Genomic DNA, 21,099 nt, shown 5'->3' with positions numbered 1-21,099 from the left:
GAGAATTCCAGTTGATTCCACATCCTTGTCAGCACTTGGAATTGTCAGTATTTTGTATTTTAACCATCTTCATGATATTTAATCATGGTTTTAATTTGCATTTTTTTTTACCAATTAATGATATGTAATACATTTTCATGTGCTTATTGGTTCTGCATATACTTGCTTTTTAAGTTTTTCCTCCATTTTCTAGCTGGATTATTTGTTTTCTTAGTAGTGAATTCAAAGATCTTTAAAAATATTCTGAATTTAAGTCTTTTTTCAGATATGCATTTTTCACATATCTTCTCCCAGTTTGTGGCCCAGTTTGTGGCCCAGTTTTACATTCTTTTCAGGAAAATAAAAGCTTTTTTTTTTTTTTAAAGATTTCATTTATTTACTTGACAGATAGAGATCACAAGTAGGCAGAGAGGCAGGCAGAGAGAGAGAGGAGAGGAAGAAGCAGGCTCCCTGCTGAGCAGAGAGCCCGATGTGGGGCTCGATCCCAGGCCCCTGGGATCATGACCGGAGCCGAAGGCAGAGACTTTAACCCACTGAGCCACCCAGGCGCCCCATGGGAAAAAAAAAAAAAAAAGAAGAAGCTTTTAATTGAAGTTGAATCTATCACTTTTTAATGGATTTATCATTATTAATATTTATTTCTGTTTCTAGAAAAACACTCTTTGTTCTTTTCCAAAGAGCACGTCTAAGAACTCTTTGTTTAACCCTAAGTTACAAAGACCAACAATTTTGTTTCATATTTTCTTCTAGAAGTTTCATGTTTTATAGTCTTATATTTTGTATTTAAATCTATGATCCATTTTGGATTAGTTTTTGTATAAGGAATGAGATTCAATTCGAGTATTTTTATTTTGTCCTTGCTGTTCTGTTGTTCTGACCCTACTTGTTGAAAAGGTCATCCTTTCTCCATTGAATTACTTCTGCACCTTTTGTCAAAAATCATTGACTATACTTGTGTGGAAAATATTTCTGGGTTCTATTCTGCTCCATGGATCAATGGAATACCACAATTTCTTGGTTTCTGTAGCTGTGGATTAAATACTAATATGAGGTGGTATTCGGTCCTTAGGTGGTATTTAGACTTTATTATTTTTTGTCAACATTTTTTTCACTATTTTAGTTTCTATGGTTTCCATGTATATTAAAAAAATCAACTTGTCTATGTTTACAAAAGAATTCTGCTGGGATGTTGATAAGAATTGTTATAAACAAAAAGAACATTTGGGCATAATTTTCACCTTTTATATGCTTATTCTTCCAGCTCACTATATCTCTACATTTATTGAGGTCTTTATTTATTGAGGTCTTTATTAGTTTTGTGATTTTCAGCATACAGATCCTGTATGTATTTGATTAGACTTACACCTAAGTATTTCATTGAGAGCTAATGTAAATGGTATTGAAACTTATTTTTAGTTGTCAGTTGTTCATAGCTAGTGTATAAAAATATGGTTGGCTTTTGGTGTTGACCTTGTATCCTGTGACCTTGCTCATTACTCTAGGAATTATTTTGCATTTATTTTGAGAATTATCTACATGGGCAATCATGTCATTGACAAACAGGGACAGCTTTATCTATCCTTTTCTAATTTGCATTACTGGTATTTCCTTTAAGTGTTTTATTGCACCGGTTAGGATTTCAAAGACTATGCTGAATAGGAGTGGTAAGAGTGGACATTCATGCCTTGGTCTCAATTTTAGAGGGATAGTATTCAGTCCTTCATTCTCATCTGTAGTTTTAAAAAACAGATATTCTTTTTCCAGTTGAAGAATTTCCCTTCAGTTCCTATTTCAGTTTGTTGAGAGTTTTAATCATATACAGATGTTGAATTTTGTTAAATGCCCTTTTGCATCAGTTGGTATAGTTGCACAGGTTTTCTTCTGTAGCCTGTTGTTATAATGGATGACATTGATTGATTTTGGAATATTGAACCAGCCTTGCATTCCTCAAATACATCTCATGGGCCATATTATGTTATTCTGTTGATATACTGCTGAATTCAATTTGCTACTTGTTGATTTTATTTCTGTATTCATGATTGTTGATTTAAATTATTGATTTTATTTCTGTATTCATGATATATATTAATCTGTATGTTGGCTTTTTGTACTGGCTTTCTCTGGATTTGGTATGACGGTAATGCCAGCTTTATAAATTAAGTTGCAAAGTTCTGTTTTCTGGGAAAGATGATGTAGAATTGGTGTTACTTTAGAAATAAATGTTCAGTACTCACTGAAAGCATCTGGAACTAGAGATTTCTTTTTCCAAGGTTTCTAAACTACAAATATAATTTCTTTAATACTTTGAAAGGCTTTTGGTTTAAGGCATATGAGCTTGGGTTAGGCTACAGCTGAGGGGTTGTAGGAAAATGAGGTAAATATTATTGTAAACTAAAGAAAAGAGGAACTTTTTACATCATTGATATTAAATTTAGGAAGACTGCTGTCTGCTATAGAAAATGGACCTAATGTACTTGTTCTTCAAGCTAAGGGGATTTCCAAAAATTTTGAAAGTTGGTGCTTGGTGTTTTCCTGCCTATAGAAAATGTGAAAGGAGGGAGAGAAAAAGCTGCCAGGACCTGATGGCTTTGGACATTTTAAGCTTCTTTTTCTGTAAACTAATGCTAAAATTAAGAAGAAATTGCCTCAGAACACAAAGGAAATATAGGGCATTTTCAGGAAAGCATGGCATAATGATGAAGCCAAAGGCAGGATTATAAAATCCTTTGTTAAGAACTCATTGAGGTTACACTTGGACATTCAGAGCATTTTTGTGTAGGAGTGAAGGTTCTCTAAAGTGTTTCAGTTGTGTCTCCCAGATCCTTTCAATCAAACACTAGGAATTCTAACAAATCTAAGAACACTTCTTAGTGTTCTCATCAGCTTCTCATCCGAAACTCTAGGTAGAGAAGGATTTATCTTAAAGAGATTTGAGGGTGTGGTCTCATGGATTGAAAGTGAAACCCATAAAGATTCACAGAATACTTGCAAAGTTTGAAAAACAGTTAAATGTGAAGAAATATTTCTGAACAAAAAGGGGCAGAGATTATATAAAATGATATGGAGTTGTTGGATCCATAAATTCTACTGTCAGGAAGCCAGTTGAGAAAACTAATCAGTTTTAAATGCATATAATCTATCATGAAAATGGAAGGATGACTCAGAGGAGAAATCATTTCCCAGGGGAAGACCCAGTACCATGGAGAATTATCCCCAGACCTTGAGACATAATAAAGGAACTTTAAACATTTTCCTACTTGGATTTTAGAATTGCCACAGAGCAAAGGCCCCTTTGTGCCTGGACCAGTGACTCTTTTGTGCTTCCTCTTTGCCTTCCTTTTGAACAGAAACGGCTAGAGCAGCTATCCCTGCCTGTCCCACCACAGTATGTTGGGTGTATGGGAGTTTCAGAAGCCTATAGAGGGAGAAACACTGAATTAAAGGAGCTCTACCTAATGAATGATGTTGAAAACATTCATGCACACCTAATAACATGGTTGAGATATTGAGATTCTGGACTTTGAGGGGATGCTTTAATAGGATGAGCCTTTTGAGGGTCCTGGGAAGGGATGAGTGCATTCTACATATGGAAGAAATGCAAATAATTCATGGTTAGGAGGCATAGATGCCCTCTGATAATTTTTAAAATATATCCATGAATTCTTTGATCATTCTTCATTTCAGTGTGGGCTGGACTTAGTGACTTGCTTCTTCTTCTTCTTCTCTTTTTTTTAAGAGAGAGAGAGAAAATGAGCAGGTGCAGGAGGAGGGCCAGAAGGCAAAGCAGATGACCTGCTGAGCGGGGATCCTGACCAGAGCTAGATCCCAGGACTCTGGGATCATGACCAGAGCATGGGAGGCAGATGTTTAATCAACTGAGCCACCCAGGTGTCCCAGTGACTTGCTTTTTATGAATAGAATATGGTAGAAATAATGGTAGGCCATTTTCAAGATTGGGTTATAAAAAGACCAAAGTTTGCAGTGTGGGTGTACTCTCTCTCTTGAATCACTTGTTATGAGAGAACACACGATAGAGCAGCCAGATGGAGAGGTCCATGAGGCAAGTTTCCTACCAACAGCCACATGATTTTGAAAACAGAACCTCTCTCTTCAGTTAAGTCTTAAGAAATAATAGTTTTGGTCAAGAGTTTGGCTGCCATCTTGTGAGAGACCCTGAGCCAGAAATATCCAGCATAGCTACTCCTAGACTCCTGATGCTCAGTAAGATGATAAATGTTTACTGTTTTAAATTACTCAGTTTGTTATGTAGCAGTAGAAAACTACTATACTCTCTATACTGCTCCCTTCTCTCTGACACTCTGGTCTGTAAATTCTAGTCATCTTGTTGTGTCTTCCCTACTCAGCTCATCTTCAGAGTTCTGTTTGGATTTCTCCTCACTGTGCATAGACGCCTCTTCACCTAACTCAGTGAAAGCATTCTTTGTATTTTCTTAATATTTTAAGGTTTTTTTGGAGGGGAAAGGATTTAAGGTTTGCTTTAGGTTGTGAGAGGCTTAGGGCCAGTGAGTTGAGAGAATGAGGTAGGGCTGAAGTCATCAAAGCCAACTTTCCATGTAGAGAAGCAAGGTTTATAAAATGCAACATGTGAGCACCTTGTGGGTAAGAACAGTTGGTTCCACTTACTCTGATGTTTTGTCACTTACCTCCAGTGCATAAAAGCTGTGCTTGGTTGATGCTAACTACCATCTGGTGACATATGTAGTGACCTGTCTAAAGCAACATATTTTTCCCAGCTGCTCCTTTCTTCCCTCTGAGGTTAGTCATGCACACACATGTCACAGTCCTGCCTTTTCTCCTTGATTTCACCATGCACAATTTACTCAATTCCAAATCAGGCTAGTTCTTTCTTTCACATACATGCATACACACTCAAAGGCACTTTAAGGGATGCTCTTATTTGCACATCTAAGTCTCCTTAGTTAGAGCACAAAAACTTCCTACAAGTCCTTTCTCTATTAGGCTTGTTCTTTCTGAAGTCAGATAAATCATGCTGGTAGTAGCTGATCACCAACAGAGTTAGTGTTGTAAATCTGGATTAAGGAATTAGAATGGGAATGAAATACCATACAGAAATCAATTTCTATTATCTTCTAAATGATCTTAGAGAATCTCCTTAGAATTTCCACACTTATTCAATGTAAATCAATGAATTAGGCAGGATGTTGTTTTAAAAATGTATATATGAAAGAGGGGCACCTGGCTGGCTCAGTCAGTGGAGCACACGACTCTTGATCTTGGGGTTGTGAGTTTGAGCCCCACAACGGGTGTAGAGATTACTTAAAAATCAAATTTTAAAAAAGTAAAAAAAATGTATAAAAGAAATCCTATCTTTCAAAAAAAAATGATAGGTTAGTAGAAGAAATATGTATATGGCATACACCAAACCACAGGATTTATTAAAAATCTTAGAAAACATACAAATATATTATAACAGTATGTCAAATGGGAGAAAGATCAGAATTATCTGGGAATTAGGCAAAACTTTCCATAACAATCACTATTAACCTCTACCATTAGGGATTGGTAGGGATCCTGTATCAATAGGAACAAAAAAGGACAGAGATGGGAACTTAAATTGACAACATGTGCTTCTGAGTATATTTAACCAAATCATATCAAACCTCATCTAGTTTTAAGGAATCACAAAGGTATTCCAGTAAATACAGACAATATACATTCCTCCTCAAACTTTACTCTTATATTTTTATTGTCATTGTTCAAATGATATAAGAAGCATTTTATTTAATTCGTATATCCTAGTGGAAATGTTTCAGTAAAACTAGCTGTCTGCCTTAATACTTGCTATATTTGTTAAAAATAAACTGCCTTTGATTTCTTGCCTAGTTTTAAGTCTGCATAATTGAGTCCCATAAGGAGTGTGTAGGTTTCTAAGTAACCCAGATATTTCTTGAACGTCTGGAAATCCACACCCACCTAGTTGCTCAGTTCCAGGGATTTTACAAGACAAGGTTTGGAGGCAGAGCACTCTTGACAAACACACCTAGAGTGTCTTCATGTTTGTTTTTAAGCCCAAGACAACTCAAAGAAAGTATTCTAGGACCCAGCTTATTCAAACAATGGCTTTCCTTTGAAATAAGATAGTCTGCCTCTTTTAAAGGCATAGTAGTCACCTTTGACACAAGGAATAGAAGGTGAAATAACAAAGGATGTGGGGAACCAATCTCCCAATGCTGGAATTTTAAAAAATACTGATTGGCATTAACTAATTTTTAGGTGACTGGCCTAGTACAGAAAGTTAGATCAAACCCTCTTGAGTCTGATGTGAAAAGGTTTGGTGTGGCCAAGGAAGTGTGCAAAAGGGAGTGGGGACCATGAAGATCTGTGACAAAGGAAGCAAGAATATTTAAGTTTGCATTCCCCCCAAAAGACAGAAAGAGCAAAGATACATTTTCGATGTATAAAAAAGTAAAAAAGGCAAAATAATTTATTTTATGAGATCTTTGACATACAATATTTAATGTCAGTCCCTTTAATCTCACCCTTGTTATGAGAGAGAGAGAGAGTGTGTGTGTGTATGAGAGCCAGAGAAGGGGAGGAGGATGGAAATTGATAGCAGTGATGAATGGGAAGCCTGAAAGATAAGGTGGTATAAGGGGCTCTGAAATGTCAGGGTGTCTACTGTCCTGGGAACCTTTGAAGCACACTCCATGACGAATTACATTATCTTCCAGCTTAGAAAATTCCTAGAGACAAAGATGAATAGAAAAATCAAAGTCTTTGGGAAGTGGGGCCACAGCTTTGTGCTCAACCCTGCAGTAAGTTTTGCTTTGTGTGATGTGAAGATTGGGGAGAGAGGGACGAGGGGGTGGGATGGACTGGAGAGGCGCTTCTACCTGCACACACCTCAGCTGGGCAGTGGGGGTGGGAGTGGGTGCTGAGTAAGGATGCAAATCGGCCTCCCAAGAGTGGCCAATCAGCAGTCAGGTGAGGGAATTTGGGTCCCCACCCCAACTGGGTGTGTAAGCACGTGTGTGGTTTTCTGGGACCTTTGTCCCACAAAGTCACAAGAGGCGGGCACCCCTTGCTCCCTTTTTCTTGTCAGATCTGCTTGAATCTTTTCTCCTCCACACCCACCTCGCGAGTCGTGTCTCCTCCTCATCCCGCCACAAATTCGCTCCCGCGCCTCTCAGGGTAAGAGTTCGCAGCACTCCGGACCCGAGTCGTGCGCGGAGCTTGGCACACCAGGTTGCTGGGAACCGCTCCTGGCAGTTCTGCGCGGGTGCAGGCGGCGAGCCACGGCTCGGACACCGCGGCGCTCCTGCCCGCGCGGGGCAGTCCTCCCTCCTGTCCGGAGGCAGCACTGCCCGCCTTGCGCCTGCCGGCTCGCTCCTGAACTTTGGGTCTATCCTGTGGGGCTCCGGAAACTCTCGCAACGTCCAGAACACAGAAAATAGACTCATCACCTAATTCGCCAGGGAGCCAGAGCGCTGCGGGGCCGCGGCTCTGCCTGCCCCCGCTCCTCCCCCCACCCCACCCCCGCCCGGGCTCTGGCAGCCTCTCGGAGTCACACAGCACCCCCCCCCCTCCCACCCCCGGCAGACAAAGGGCCTGGGCAAACTCGCCGCCCGGCCTCCTTGCGCTCCGGGGAGGCGGCGGCGCCCGCGGTGGATCGCGCAAGGAGGCGCGCGCGGGGCAGGGAGCCGCGGCGGCGGGAGCGCGGTCCCGGAAAGAGCCGCGAGATGCGCCTTACTCACATCTGCTGCTGCTGCCTCCTTTACCAGCTGGGGGTCTTGTCGAATGGGATCGTTGCAGGTAAGTTCTTCCGAGACTTTCGGCTGGCTTTCCAACTTCCCCAGCGGAAACCGAGAACGCACGGGGAGGCAGGGCTGGTGCAGCCGGTGCGCGGCGAGCAGGGCTCAGTGGGTAGCAATAAAAAGGAGCGTGCGGGTGCAGATGAGGGGATCTTGCTCGCGAGCGAAATGCACTCCTCTCGACCTCATTTTAAGCATCGTGGAATGATTACTTTCCTCTAATGAGAGCAGTAATATTTGCGTTTACAGCACCTGGAGGAAAACGGGGAAGTACAGCAATTGATAGCGAGGCTTTGCTCTGACATATGCTTAAGAAAGTAATGTCTTTGCACCGGTTTTCCTTCACCAACTAAGTGGTGTCACCAAACTTTGCTGCCCCACTCATTCACCCCTCCCCCCATATCATCGTACTTTTATTTTGAAAATGCTGGGGTCTGTAATCTGATCGCAAATATTCAGGGGTTGCAAGAGTTTCAGGGACTAGACGGGTGGTCTCCAACACATTAACACGAGAACCTTGTGTCCGAACCGAATGTGAGCCTGGGAATGCTTGTGCTACTGGAACCGCGGCCCTTTAAGCCCCGCACTTCTCTGTCTGCCCCGCCCGCAGGGCTGCAGTTCGCCCCCGACCGCGAGGAGTGGGAAGTCGTGTTTCCTGCACTCTGGCGCCGGGAGCCACTGGACGCGGCCGGCGGCAGCGGGGGCAGCGCGGACCCAGGCTGGGTGCGCGGCGCAGGCGCCCGGGCGCAAGCGGCCGGCAGCTCACGCGAGGTGCGCTCCGTGGCCCCGGCGCCGCCGGTGGAGCCCGCGGAGGGCCAGTCCGAGCCCCGGCCCCAGCCTCGGCCGCCGTCGCCGCCGGCGGGTGAGGAGGACGAGGAGTTCGAATCGCAGGAACTGCCGCGGGGATCCAGCGGGGCTGCCGCCCTGTCCCCGGGCGCCCCGGCCTCGTGGCAGCCGCCACCCCCACAGCCACCCCCGTCTCCTCCCCCGGCCCAGGAAGCCGAGCCGGACGGCGACGAGGTACTGCTGCGGATCCCGGCCTTCTCCCGGGACCTGTACTTGCTGCTCCGGAGAGATGGCCGCTTCCTGGCGCCGCGCTTCGAGGTGGAACAGCGGCCGAGTCCCGGCCCGGGCCCAACGCGGGCAGCAGCCGTCCCCCGCCCTCCCGCGCCGCCCGACGCCTCCTGCTTCTACACCGGGAAGGTGCTGCGGCACCCTGGCTCGCTAGCCTCTTTCAGCACCTGTGGAGGTGGCCTGGTAAGCGCTCTTCCTTCCCCAGCTCTCCGCTTTCCCGCCACTCCGCCCTCTCCCCTCACACACCGGGCTGGTTTGACCGTCCCTCATCCCCTTCCGAAGTGGTCGCCCTGAACTTCACCCTTGTCTCCACTACGCAGGAAGTCTAACCGGTTTGCCACCCATTAAACATCTCCAGGGCAGTGAATGAATCTGAAGGCTAATCGGGTGGATTAACAGCCTTCTCCTTCTACATGGTTATAGGTTTCTTTTGATTGCTGTATCAAACTGCCTCCTGGTAACTCTTCCCACTGGTTTTACTTCTTTCTGTTTTCCAAAATAAGCCCACCACGTGGTGTCTTTTCGGAGTGTGGAAGACAGCCAATCTGCTCACTGCAGAGTCTCCTCCGGGTCTGCCCCCACCCCCAGTTCTGCATTTATTATAAAAAAATTTTTTTTTAAATGTCCTACTTCAAAGTTGTCAGAACAGTTCTCTAGGGAATTACATTCTGACAGCTGTCTAGAATTTAAACACATGCATAGCCACGCTGGACACCTGTTCAGTGTTGGGCGGGGGGTGGGGAGGGGACAGGAGTGAAGGAGTCACCAAAAGACTGGGAGCTGTGGACAGATGAATGACCTTAGAACCCAGTCATGGTTCTGTGGTTTAACTTTTTCTTTTCTGAAGTTTTCATTTTACCTGGTGGGAGTTGTCTTTTCTCCTCTCCACTCCATGGTAGAAAGTAATAGGGGTGGGAGCCTTTCTGAGAGATCTGTTGGAATGGGAAAGTAGAAACCATTTTCGCTACCTGAACAATGGAGATCATCTTTGGATTTTCTTTTCTCTGCCCTGACCCAGGTTTGGGGATAATTGTTACCTCCTGTAAGTTGGCCTTTACTTTATGGTAAAGTATACATAACATAAAATTTACCCTTTAACCATTTTTAGATGTACACTTCAGAGGCATTAAGTACCTTCACGTTATTGTACATCCATCATCATTGTGGCCTTTATTACTGGTTTAATACAAAACCCACAAGATATTGAAAATGCTCATGTGATTTGTGGCTTCATTTTGCTGTTTCTAATGAGCCATTGATGAAATCCACAAGGACTTATCTGGAAACAACCTGCTTGTTTCTAGAAAAATCTAATAGAAATGGAGAGCAGAAAATATCTGCACAATCAAAGCCACCCAGAGTCATGAAATGGAAAAAGATGGTCAAAATCCAGACAAAATGAAACTGGAAATTTTTACCTATGCCCTCCTAAGGTCTCATAGTCCAATGATGTAAATTGCTGGACAGGGCTATATTTTACCAGATGCTCATAATGATGAATATTCAAATATGGACATTTTTAGCCATGAGTGAAAAAAGTTGGCATGGAAAAAATACACGAAAAGCTTTTAAAAATGTTTTTTGTGGAACTGATGTTTGAACACTTCACTGGGGGAAACATTTTGTGGGGCTTTCATTGTCCACTAGTTTTTGGCCAGGGATTAAATAATTACATATAGAAAGTTCCTGGTGTGGTAGAAGCAATAGGGGATAAAGCATTTCACTGTGTTGAAATGTGGGCTTTTGGTCACATTTTCCAAATGAGCTATGCTTTCTCTCCATACTTAAGGGAGCAAAGTTAGAATTATGAGTAGGTTTTTCATAGACTGAATAGGAGTTTGACATACCTCTCTGTTTATCATGTTGGACTTTTACTCACTTTTCCTATTAGCCACATATGTATATGTTCTGAACTGGGAAGTCTTTGTTATTGAGGAAATCTGACGTTGCCAGCAATACAGTATAGCAGTCAGACGTTTGAGTTAAAAGTTAGGCAGATAGCCAAGAAGAGTGGGTTTGTTACTCCAGACTCTACCATGCCAGCCCCTTTTCCCTTATGAGGGTGGATTAGGAAAGAGAGCATAATTTTGTTATCTGAGCTCTGACATTGGCTTGTATCCTGACAATTGACAAGTCCCTTACCTCTCTGGGCTTCAGTTTTCATTAGTTAAATGAGAGAATTGGATGATTTAATTAAAAACTGGAGGATAGAATTGAAATTCTATTAGAAGTTTAATGTATCCTATATCCTCTGCTAGGGATTTACAGATGAGGAGAAGGACAGCATACATAAGTGGTTATGACCCGGGTATCTATGGAGCAGTGAGGTGCTGAATCAAATCCTATTCCTGAGATGGATCCAGCTTGGGAAGGTGGGGAAGGCTTCCCCAAGCAGAGTTTAACTGAAGCATGAGGAGGCTTTCCCTAGGCGGAACAAGGCTAAAGAGTGTTTTAGGTAGAGAGATGATGCTGAAGATATAAAAGTAGAGACCTATCAAGGAAATGAAAATAAGAACCTCCTGTGACTGGGCTAGAAGGTCCAATAAGGGGAAATGACCCTAAAATATCTGGTGAGATCAGACCTCAAAAGCCTTGTCTGCTAGACTATAGGCTGTTCCAAACTATTGATTATCATAAAGCTACATCGTGTTCTGTATTTCCAGAAATCTGTGATTCTCTAATTCTAATGTGAGGAGTCACGATGACTTTCTGTGGAGGTGAATTATTTATAAATGCAACTCCTTTTCATTTGCAACAGTTTTGTTTTGTTTTGTTTTCTTCTTTCCAGTAAGTGAAAGCTTTCTGATCATTAATTTCTTAGAAAAGAGTAGATATCTGAGTGTACCGTCTCCTCCCCTCTTTTAGCAGGTAGCTTTGTCTTCTGGTGCCTGAACTCCTCCACACCTTTTGGATTAGTGTATATTTGAAAAGATCCAAGAGTCTCTATCAGGGGAGATAGATCATCAACTACCCAGTTCTGCACAGTGGTAAACATTTATAAGGTTGGCCAATTCATTCTCCAGATACCAGTCTGCTTGTGCAATGAAAGGGGAAGTGCTAGAATAGATATTTTGGGTATATGATCAGGAGCTGCCTCTTCAAAGTACTTAATTATTTCTGGATCTCATTTTTCCTATTTATAAAACACAAATTTTATTTGCATATCTAGCAATAGATGTATGAAGTGTTCTTGCTATTTCTGTTTCCCCTTCTTAGTCTCTAATATTGAACAGTAATCTTATTTGAGCCACATAGTAGATCCAGCGGGCACATAAATATCCTAATACTAAGCAATGAAACATTTGATAAGTAAGTCCTCTTGGCAAGACATTGTGCAGATATGGAGAATACAAAAAGGAGATGAAAAAGCCTTGATGTATGTTTCAAGGAGCTTCCAGCCGGTGTGCCAGTGACAGATGGAAACAGGGAAATACAACAGCTGAGATAGCTACAAATGTAGTATGCCCCAAGTGCTTTGATGCTACTTTCTTACACATTTCTCTTCATTTTCACAACACTGTAAGATACCTGGTTCCGAGTCAGCACTCACTAAAAATCACTGCACAAAATACAGCATATACAGTACTTTATTATGTTTTAAATAAGTCTATAAAAATTAAAATACAAAAATGCAACAAATTAAATTTTATGAAAAAGTACAACAATTATATTGGCTCAAAACTAACACATTAGTTTTTTTGTTTGTTTCTTTCTGTTTTTGTTTTTTAAAAGCACACCTAAGCAGAATAAACTAGGTGACTGCACACATTGCCTGTGGTTCCCTTACAATGGACTGTTGAAATGGTTATCATTAATATTTGGATTATCCTTCCAGGATGATAAAGAGTGACTACTTAAACTTTATCCCCTTAATTTTTAAGTTTTATACAGTACTCATTTTGATTAGCTCTTTATAGAGAATCTGCAATCTCGTGTAAATTCAATTGTTTTGGGCAGTTTACTCCTTTTTTCTTTTATCACAGTATTCGATGCCACAGCAAGTTTTGAAGAGTTAAATATTTTAGGATATCCATTCCAGACAAGGCACTTTCTCAGGTACCAGTACTAAGGCAGGAGGGGAGAGTGTCCTGGCAGGGTTGGGGCAAGGGTTGTGCACTAGCAGAACTGGGAAGAAGTGGCATGAATATCCAAATGAAAAAAAGTAAAGATTGCCGACTACTCTCACACAACCACCTTCTTGGTTCAAGCTAAGTCTTAGGAGCCACAGAGAAGATCTTCTAAATAAATCTAAAGCAATATTATAAAAGAATGCCATTAGTAACTCAGACATGTTGAATATCTCCTGAAAGACTGAAAACAGTTTGGGCTGGATTCATGGAGAACACAGAGACATTAGGAAACCTCCATGAATGGTGGAGGCTTTACCAGAAGTGCAGGGAACAGGAATGCAGGAGCAGAAGTGGCATTGACTTTTTCTCATGTCCAGTTATGACCAGCATTGGAATCCACATGTGCGTGTCTAGGCAAGAACAGAAAGGACAAAGACAGAGCTTTCCCAGGCATGTCGGTGACACCAGAGGACTCAGCATCTCCCCTTTCAAAAGATGATCTGTTGGCTCCCTGCCCCCAGCAGGTGGCCCACCTGTTTTATCAAATAACCAGAGGCGTCACCACAGATAGGTGAGTGGGGAAATCAAGAAGATATGAGCTGACACCCAAGAATATCACACTTTTAAGAAAATGACCCTCGTAAAGGAGAGTCATCAAACTCTGACCAGTTAATATACAAAGCAACAAAATTAATAGAATAAATGGAGACTTTAATGGAAGCATAAGAGCAGATATATATTCATGGACAAAATAAATTTTAAAAAATACAGCAATACCTGCTGTCCAGGAAAAAATGATTAGTTACAATGGATCTAAAAATAAGTTGTCACTAGAATTAAAAACTCCATCAATGAACTGACAGGTAAATTTCTGATCTAGAAGATCAGGCCCAGAAATTCTCCCAGAACATAATATAAAGGACAAATGTGTCAACAGTATGAAAGAGAAGTTGTGAGCCGTGAATCCTAGGTTTGGATGTTTGAATTTGTCTAATAGCGGTTAACTTTTAAAATAACTGAAAGGATAGAATTTTGTTTATGTGAGTGTAGTGTAATTTATTTGACCATTGTCCTGTTGTTCCAGTTTTTTCACTTTTATAAGTAACTCCAGGATAAACACACTTATACAGTAACGTTGAGCACACAGCTGATTATTTACCTCCACCCATTTATAAAGGATAGAATTTTTAAAATGCATGCAATGTACCCTAAACATTTGAATCTAATTTAAATCATATATATATATAATCATATATATATATGTGTGTGTGTGTGTGTGTATGTGTGTATATATATATATATATATATATATATATATATATAGCTTTGGAAGTGAAGTCATACAGGTGAACCTCACCCAATAGGCATACAAACCATTTCCAATATAGACTTTTATATTTGGAAGAAAAACTAAAGATACACTCAATATAACTTATGTGTAGAATGCTGGACTTTTAAAAATTTCATATCTTTTATAGCTGCTTCATCCCAAATAAAATTAGAGTCATTTTCCTTTGTTAACCTTTCTCAAGTTTTCCCAAAATTTTCAGCGGAACAAAGACACTTTTGCACTTGTATTTTGCTGTTTAATATTTAGTGTCAGATTAAATTACATGATTACAGAATATTGTACCTATAAATGTTCAAGCAAATGCAGCTGATTCCTGGTTAACACACAGGCTGACTGTTGGAAATAATGGCGTGTAGCAAGACAAGGGAGGAATGTAGGAGCTGTGCGCATTCTGCATGTTGTATGCCTTGGTGACGATATTTTTAAGATGGTGTGTAGAGTGTTATTTAATTCAGTGATTTGAGTTGATTTGGCTGATAAAACTAACATGGGTTAGATAGATAGTTTTCTGTATCACAATCACATTTCCAGAAATAAAGGAAGACGTGCACCTCCAGATCGAAGGACGAGTCACCAAGCTCACAGTGGTATAAGTAGAGACTCATGCCTAGACACACTGTGGGAGAATATTAGAAAATCAAAGAGAAAGAAAAAATTCTATATGTTTAATGAGGGAATGATTATGTCTACTAGAATGAGTGTCAGACACTAGAGGATCATGAGTTGATTGTTTTAGAGTTCTGAGGAAATAGGATTTTGAATCCTGGACTCAGCCGGACACCATTCATCATTTTTTTCAAGTTTTTATTTAAATTCCAGTTAGTTAACAAACAGTGTAATATTAGTTTCAGGTGTAGAATTTAGCGATTCATCACTTCCATACAACACCCAATATGGTCATCACAAGTGCCCTCCTTACTACCCCTCGCATGTTTAACCTGTCTCCCCACCCACCTTCCCTCCAGTTTGTTCTCTATAGTTAAGAGCCAAATAACCATGCAAACTTAAAGGCAAAATAATATCATTTTCAAAATTATAAGGACTCAAAGTTTACCAAACAGAACCTCCAAAATTGTATGCAATGAAAAGTCTTCCTCCAACCCTTTCCCAGTTATTGCTAGATTTCTTCCTAGATGTAGCTGGGGTTATTAATTTCTAGTGTGTGGTCTAGAAGCAGTTGATTAAGCTTATTTATTTATATACACACACATGCATGCACATGTGAGATTACCACATGAGTGCACAGAGAGAGTCTCCTTTATTTTTTTGATAGTTCCCTTTATCTGATTTTAAGTATGCTCCTTAATCTACTTAATCTGGTGTTGAAGTCCTCTCGATCAATTCTAATATTTTCCTATTATGAACAGCACTAAATAAATAGGACTCTGTAGAGTCACCATTTTGCTTATGTAATGTAAATCTTTGTCAAAGGGCATGTTGTACTGGTAACTTGGGGTGATGATGTCTGATTGTACCCCACAGTGGTGGTACCACTCTGTACTCTTCAGGCCAGTGGAGTATGAGAGAGAGTACATCTTTCCTCTATGCTTTTACCGATATGGGTGGTATTAAAGACGTTGATGTTTGTGAAATCTAATAGGCAAAAAAAAAAAGTTCCCTCAGTGAAATTTTAATTGACATTTTGGGGGTATTTTTTGTGAGGCTGAGCATCTTTTCATATTTTCATTCTTACTTCCTTTCCTGTAAATGTTGTGTTCATGTCTGGTAGTCATTTTTTCATTAGAATTTTAGTCTTTTTCATTTCTATTCCAGAGCTCTTTCTGTATTAGTATTTTAACAGGATAAATGTTAATAATGAAATAATAATGCTAAGTGTAGAAAGTTTGGAAAATAGATGAAATAAGTCATCTGTAAGCTTACCATCTATAGATAGTCATATTTTAGTGAATATGCTGAAAAGGAAATGTGAGTATCAAATAAACACTCACAATTGTTCTCAAATTTATTAGTAAGCTAGTAAAAGCAAGTTTTCTTAGACATTATTGCTGGTTCATTCGGTTGGCACAAATTATGCAAATTGATAATATCCATAGGGCATGCTTGGAGAACACTTAAAATCTTACGCATTGTAGGAGAGCAAATTGGTCGAGTCTTTCGTATTGTATGTACTTAAATTTTAAATGCTTACCCTTCTTTTCAGGAATATTCATATGTGTGCAAAAGACTTACATATTAGCCTCTTCGTTGTAATATTGTTTTCAAGGGCAGAACACTGTAAGTAGTCATCATTAGGGGGCGACTTACATAGATATATTGTGCTGAATGCCTGGAGAAAAAAAAGATAAAAGTCATTCCTTGTTTCAGTATACATACAGTCTTCAAGGAACTGTTCCTTTGCTTCAACTTCTTGCCCTCCCTACATCCATCACGATTCTGTGATTTAGTCAGTGTTCCGTATGCCTTTATCACCTTGAAGAACGCATTTCTCTAAGGCATTCTGTGGTTTTCTGGTTTAAGATTCAGGATGGCATATATGATTGTTGTCCTGCCAGTGGTGACACATGAGAATTTTCTGTATGTAGATAGTGCAGACCCTCCAGTCTTATTTAAGGCAATCATACAGTGAATTCTAATAAAAAATTAATCTTAGAAGAATCATCATGCTGATGGATTGACATTGTACATTAAAAGTCAATAAATTCTTTAATCATATATTAATCTATATCTTAATATCTTGAATTCAGGCATGGGCCAATTTTATGAGAATAAATTTGTTTAATAATAATACTTGCTTATTAAATATTTAATTATTAACATTAATATTTTGTATGTACTTGGAATTTATTAGTTGAATCATAGTATGGTATACTTTTTAAATTCGGGAAATTCTTCACAGGAGACTTCAAGTATTTTCTATGCAATACTAAAACAGCACATTTTTATTGAGCTCACGCACAATTGAATGTTTCCGCGTAATTGCAGTTACATTTTTATCCCAGATGGTTTCATGGATTTCTTTGTACAAAGTAACGCATAATCAGAGGAGTTTCAGGTTCCTGATAGATGGGAAGTGTCTTACCTTAGGAAAGTAATCTTGACATATTTTGAGGCAGTGGGACAACCAGTAGTCCCTCTTGGATTATGATTTGGGGGGTTTCCTGAAAGGAAATTTTAAGATTCCCTTGGCTAAGCAAGGACCATAACTTGCTTCAGAGTGCATTTAGGGTGCAGCCGTAGTGAGCACATCATCTTGTCTCCATCTCATCTTTATTCTCATGCCAAACCCTAGACTGAGAGAAGTGAGAAAATGGGAACTAAGCCATTTTAATGCTACCCAGATATTTCTACAGAATTATTGCGTGACGGTGTTGAGAAGGCCCTTGGGGTTTAGAGAGTTTAGTACTTGACTTTTCCAACAAGAGAAACTTGATTCCATTTCATAATTAATGTGCATATATCTGTAATAAATTATTAACTATTTAGGCTTTAAGTCAGATGATTAGGAAATAGAGTTGATGAGCACAGGCCAATTTTGACATTATTTAACATATTCTGCTTTCCTGTTGCTTTCCATTGAAAAAAAGTAAGGTCTAAACATTTGTTTTTTAATTTTTTTTTCCTTCACAAGCACATAAAGATGTTTTGCCCCAGATTTTTTTTTCCCTCTTATTTCTGCCAGGCTTCGTCTAAAATATATGACCACTTTCTGCAGTGAGCCCACATCACTGGCTCTTTGCTCATGCTTCTCACTGCTTTTTTTCTTAAAATTTGGTGTGCAGCCAGCTTTATCAAAATCATGGTGGTTAGGGTGAGGTTGAGGGAGTTGGGAATTCTCCATTTAAATCAGAATCCCAGACTGCGTCTCAGATCCAAGAAATGCATTTAAAAAGAATCCAAGGTGATTCTTGTGCAAGCTAAAATTTGAGGGTGGCCACTAGGAATTTAAGAAACAAACCAGATGAATATATGGGAAGAGGGGAAAAAAGAGAGAGCGGGAGGGAAGCAAATCAGAAGAGACTCTTGATGATAGAGAACAAATTGAGGGTTGATGGAGGAAGGGGGGTCGGAGATAGGCTAAATGGTGATGGACATCAAGGAGGGCACTTGTTATCATGAGCACTGGGTTTTGTACAGAAGTGATGAATCACTAAATTCTGCTGCTGAAACCAATATTACATTATATGTTCACTAACTAGAATTTAAATTTTGAGTGGCTTTGAAAACTCCAGCACTCACCATCTTTAACGACTGGAGTTACATCCAACAAACTTTATACCCTAGGTGTCATGAATGGATTTTGTTGCTCTTTATTAGCTCCTGTAGTGAACTTGGATACCTTCTGTCCTTGTCTTTAACATCCTCGCAGAACCCACTCAGATCTCATTGAGCTGGAAAGGATTTTATGAATTTCAAATCATTATTCAACAAGTTATAAATATGTGCTCATTAGTTGGGAGGTGATATAGTGGGACCTTTATGCCAGTATGAACGTTTTTCTACTCTTTAGGTGAAAAAGTATGTAGAAATTGAAACTTGCTTCTCATTCTAGAATTTGGAAGTCAACAAAGGCAAATTACTTCGAAGTGCCATCAACAGTTGTATGGGTAATGTAACAGGAAACTTATTCCAGCTGTTTCACAATAGCTATTATAATGAAATAAAATTGATTGGCAACACAGGAAGAAACATACATTCAGCTTGAAGGGGGTCTATGGTGGCAGCCAGTTTAGATGTGGATAAATGAAGACAGAGGCACATTGCTGTGGAACATTAGAAAAATCACTGAGAAAATTATAAACTCCTTGCAAGAAATTACCTACTCTGGAATGGCAAGGCACTGTGGTAGGGTTAAGAGGACATTTGGAGATATGCAAGAATTAAATGGTAAGCTATCTCAAATGGCAGAAATAGCTAAAAAGAAATAAAATAGCAACTCTCATCTATTCATTTACATTCTGTGAATTTGGATGTCATGAGCCCTGTAAAACTCATTAGAATTAACAGTCAAAACATATCAACCTGCTTAGAGGAATGACCAGGCAGATAATCATATCAACAATCTGAGAGATGCAAATGGTGTATTTCTGTTATTACTTGGATCCCAATGTGTGTGAGCAAAATGTGATAGGTGCATTTTCATTATAAAAGTGTTATATTACCAGCAGATATTTTAGCATACCCAGTTCATAGATGGGCAGTTCAGGTTTTGATCAAGGAACTTATGTATAATTAGCATAAAGTCTTTGTGTCGTTTTCTGCTCTGGTTGTGTGCTTGCAAATAGAACACATAGCATTTCAGAATTTTAATCCAACAAAATAGAAAGTTTGAGTCATTTATCACACAAGTAACAATTATGTAAAATATAATTAACAAAGCATAATGTCTGAGTGATTCATTATGGAAATATGTCTTTTAATAAATTTAATTTAACATCCTTTCTTTTGTCTACTAAAATATATAATTCCCTTGTCTCTGTAGATCTCCAGTTAAAATTTTGTCAGTTCACAATAGGCAGTTCTAATTAGTAATGTTTTAAAAAGTATTGAATCAGGGGCGCCTGGGTGGCTCAGTGGGTTAAAGCCTCTGCCTTCGGCTCAGGTCATGATCTTGGGGTCCTAGGATTGAGCCCTGCATCGGGCTCTCTGCTCAGCAAGGAGCCTGCTTCCCCCTCTCTCTCTGCCTGTCTCTCTGCCTACTTGTGATCTCTCTCTCTATCAAATAAATAAATAAAATATTTTAAAAAAAGTGTTGAATCAGTATCTTAAGTTGAATGTTGCTATGCAAAAAATTTTCTAAGTAGAATCTATTTCTCATGAGTAAGATAGATTCATGAATATGCTGAGCTGATTTTTGTAGGGTAAGTCATTATTTAAAATGTAACATAAAGGATATTGTGAATGCCTTTTTTCTACTATCTTTTTTTTTCTGGTATGATTTATCTACCCTAAAATTCCACCCAAATGTACAATGTGGTGACTTTTAGTACATTTACAGAATGGTGCACGCATAGCCACTACACAGTTTTAGAACATTTCCATCACCCCCAAGTGGTCACTCATACCCATTTCCAGTCACCCTATTCCTACCCCCAGTGCCCAGGAAACCACTAATTTACTTTCTGTTTCAATAGATTTGCCTTTATGTTTCTTAAAATGAAATCATACAAAATTTGGTCTCTTGTGTTTAAGGCTTAAACTTAGTGTAATATTTTTGAGGTTAGTCTGAGTGGTAGCATGTATCAGTAGTTCACTTTTTTTCTTGCTGGATAATAAACCATTGTTTTAAAAAAATTTTTTTAAAGGGTTCTATATATTTATTTGAGGGAGAAAGAGAGCATAAGTAGGGGGAGTGAGAGAGACAAGCAGATCTACGCTGAGCTTGGAGCCCAATGCAGGGCTCGAGTCCAGGACCCTGAGATCATGACCTGAGTGGAAATCAAGAGTCTGATTAACCATCTGAGCCATCCAGGCGCCCCAGTAAGCCATTGTTTATATAACACCACATTTTGTTTATCTCTTCGTAAGTTGTGGACATTTGGGTTGCTTTTACTTTTTCACTTATGAATAACGGTAATGTGAATAGTCATTGTGTAGGTATATATTTTCACACCCCGGGAGTAGATGTCTAAGAGTGGAGTTGCTAGGCTGTTTCGTAAATATATTTTGGTAATTGGCAAATTGTTTCACAAAGTACTGTGCCAGTTTATATTCCTATCAGGATAGTATCAGCATTCCAGTTTCTCCACATCCTCAACAACACCTGTTATTGTCTCATTTTGATCATAACTACTCTATGACTGTGTAGTGGTATCTCCTTATGGTTTTAATTTGCATTTTTCTGATGACTGTA

At 39.8% G+C, this 21,099-nt stretch overlaps 1 protein-coding gene across 1 annotated transcript in view; it reads left to right on the top strand.

Moving 5' to 3' along the window:
- The first annotated feature begins 7,423 nt into the window (after nucleotides 1-7,423).
- The window catches only part of ADAMTS19 (ADAM metallopeptidase with thrombospondin type 1 motif 19), a 245,365-nt gene continuing 231,689 nt past the window's right edge, over nucleotides 7,424-21,099 (top strand). The window contains exons 1-2 of the mRNA XM_080804588.1: nucleotides 7,424-7,794; nucleotides 8,404-9,050. Of these exons, the coding sequence (XP_080660714.1) occupies nucleotides 7,722-7,794; nucleotides 8,404-9,050 (720 nt within the window). The 5' untranslated portion in view covers nucleotides 7,424-7,721. The remainder of the gene's footprint in view (nucleotides 7,795-8,403; nucleotides 9,051-21,099) is intronic.

The sequence above is a fragment of the Martes martes genome (genome assembly GCF_963455335.1).
Source record: "Martes martes genome assembly, chromosome: 5".
NCBI lineage: Eukaryota > Metazoa > Chordata > Mammalia > Carnivora > Mustelidae > Martes > Martes martes.
This window is presented reverse-complemented; position numbering and strand designations above follow the sequence as displayed.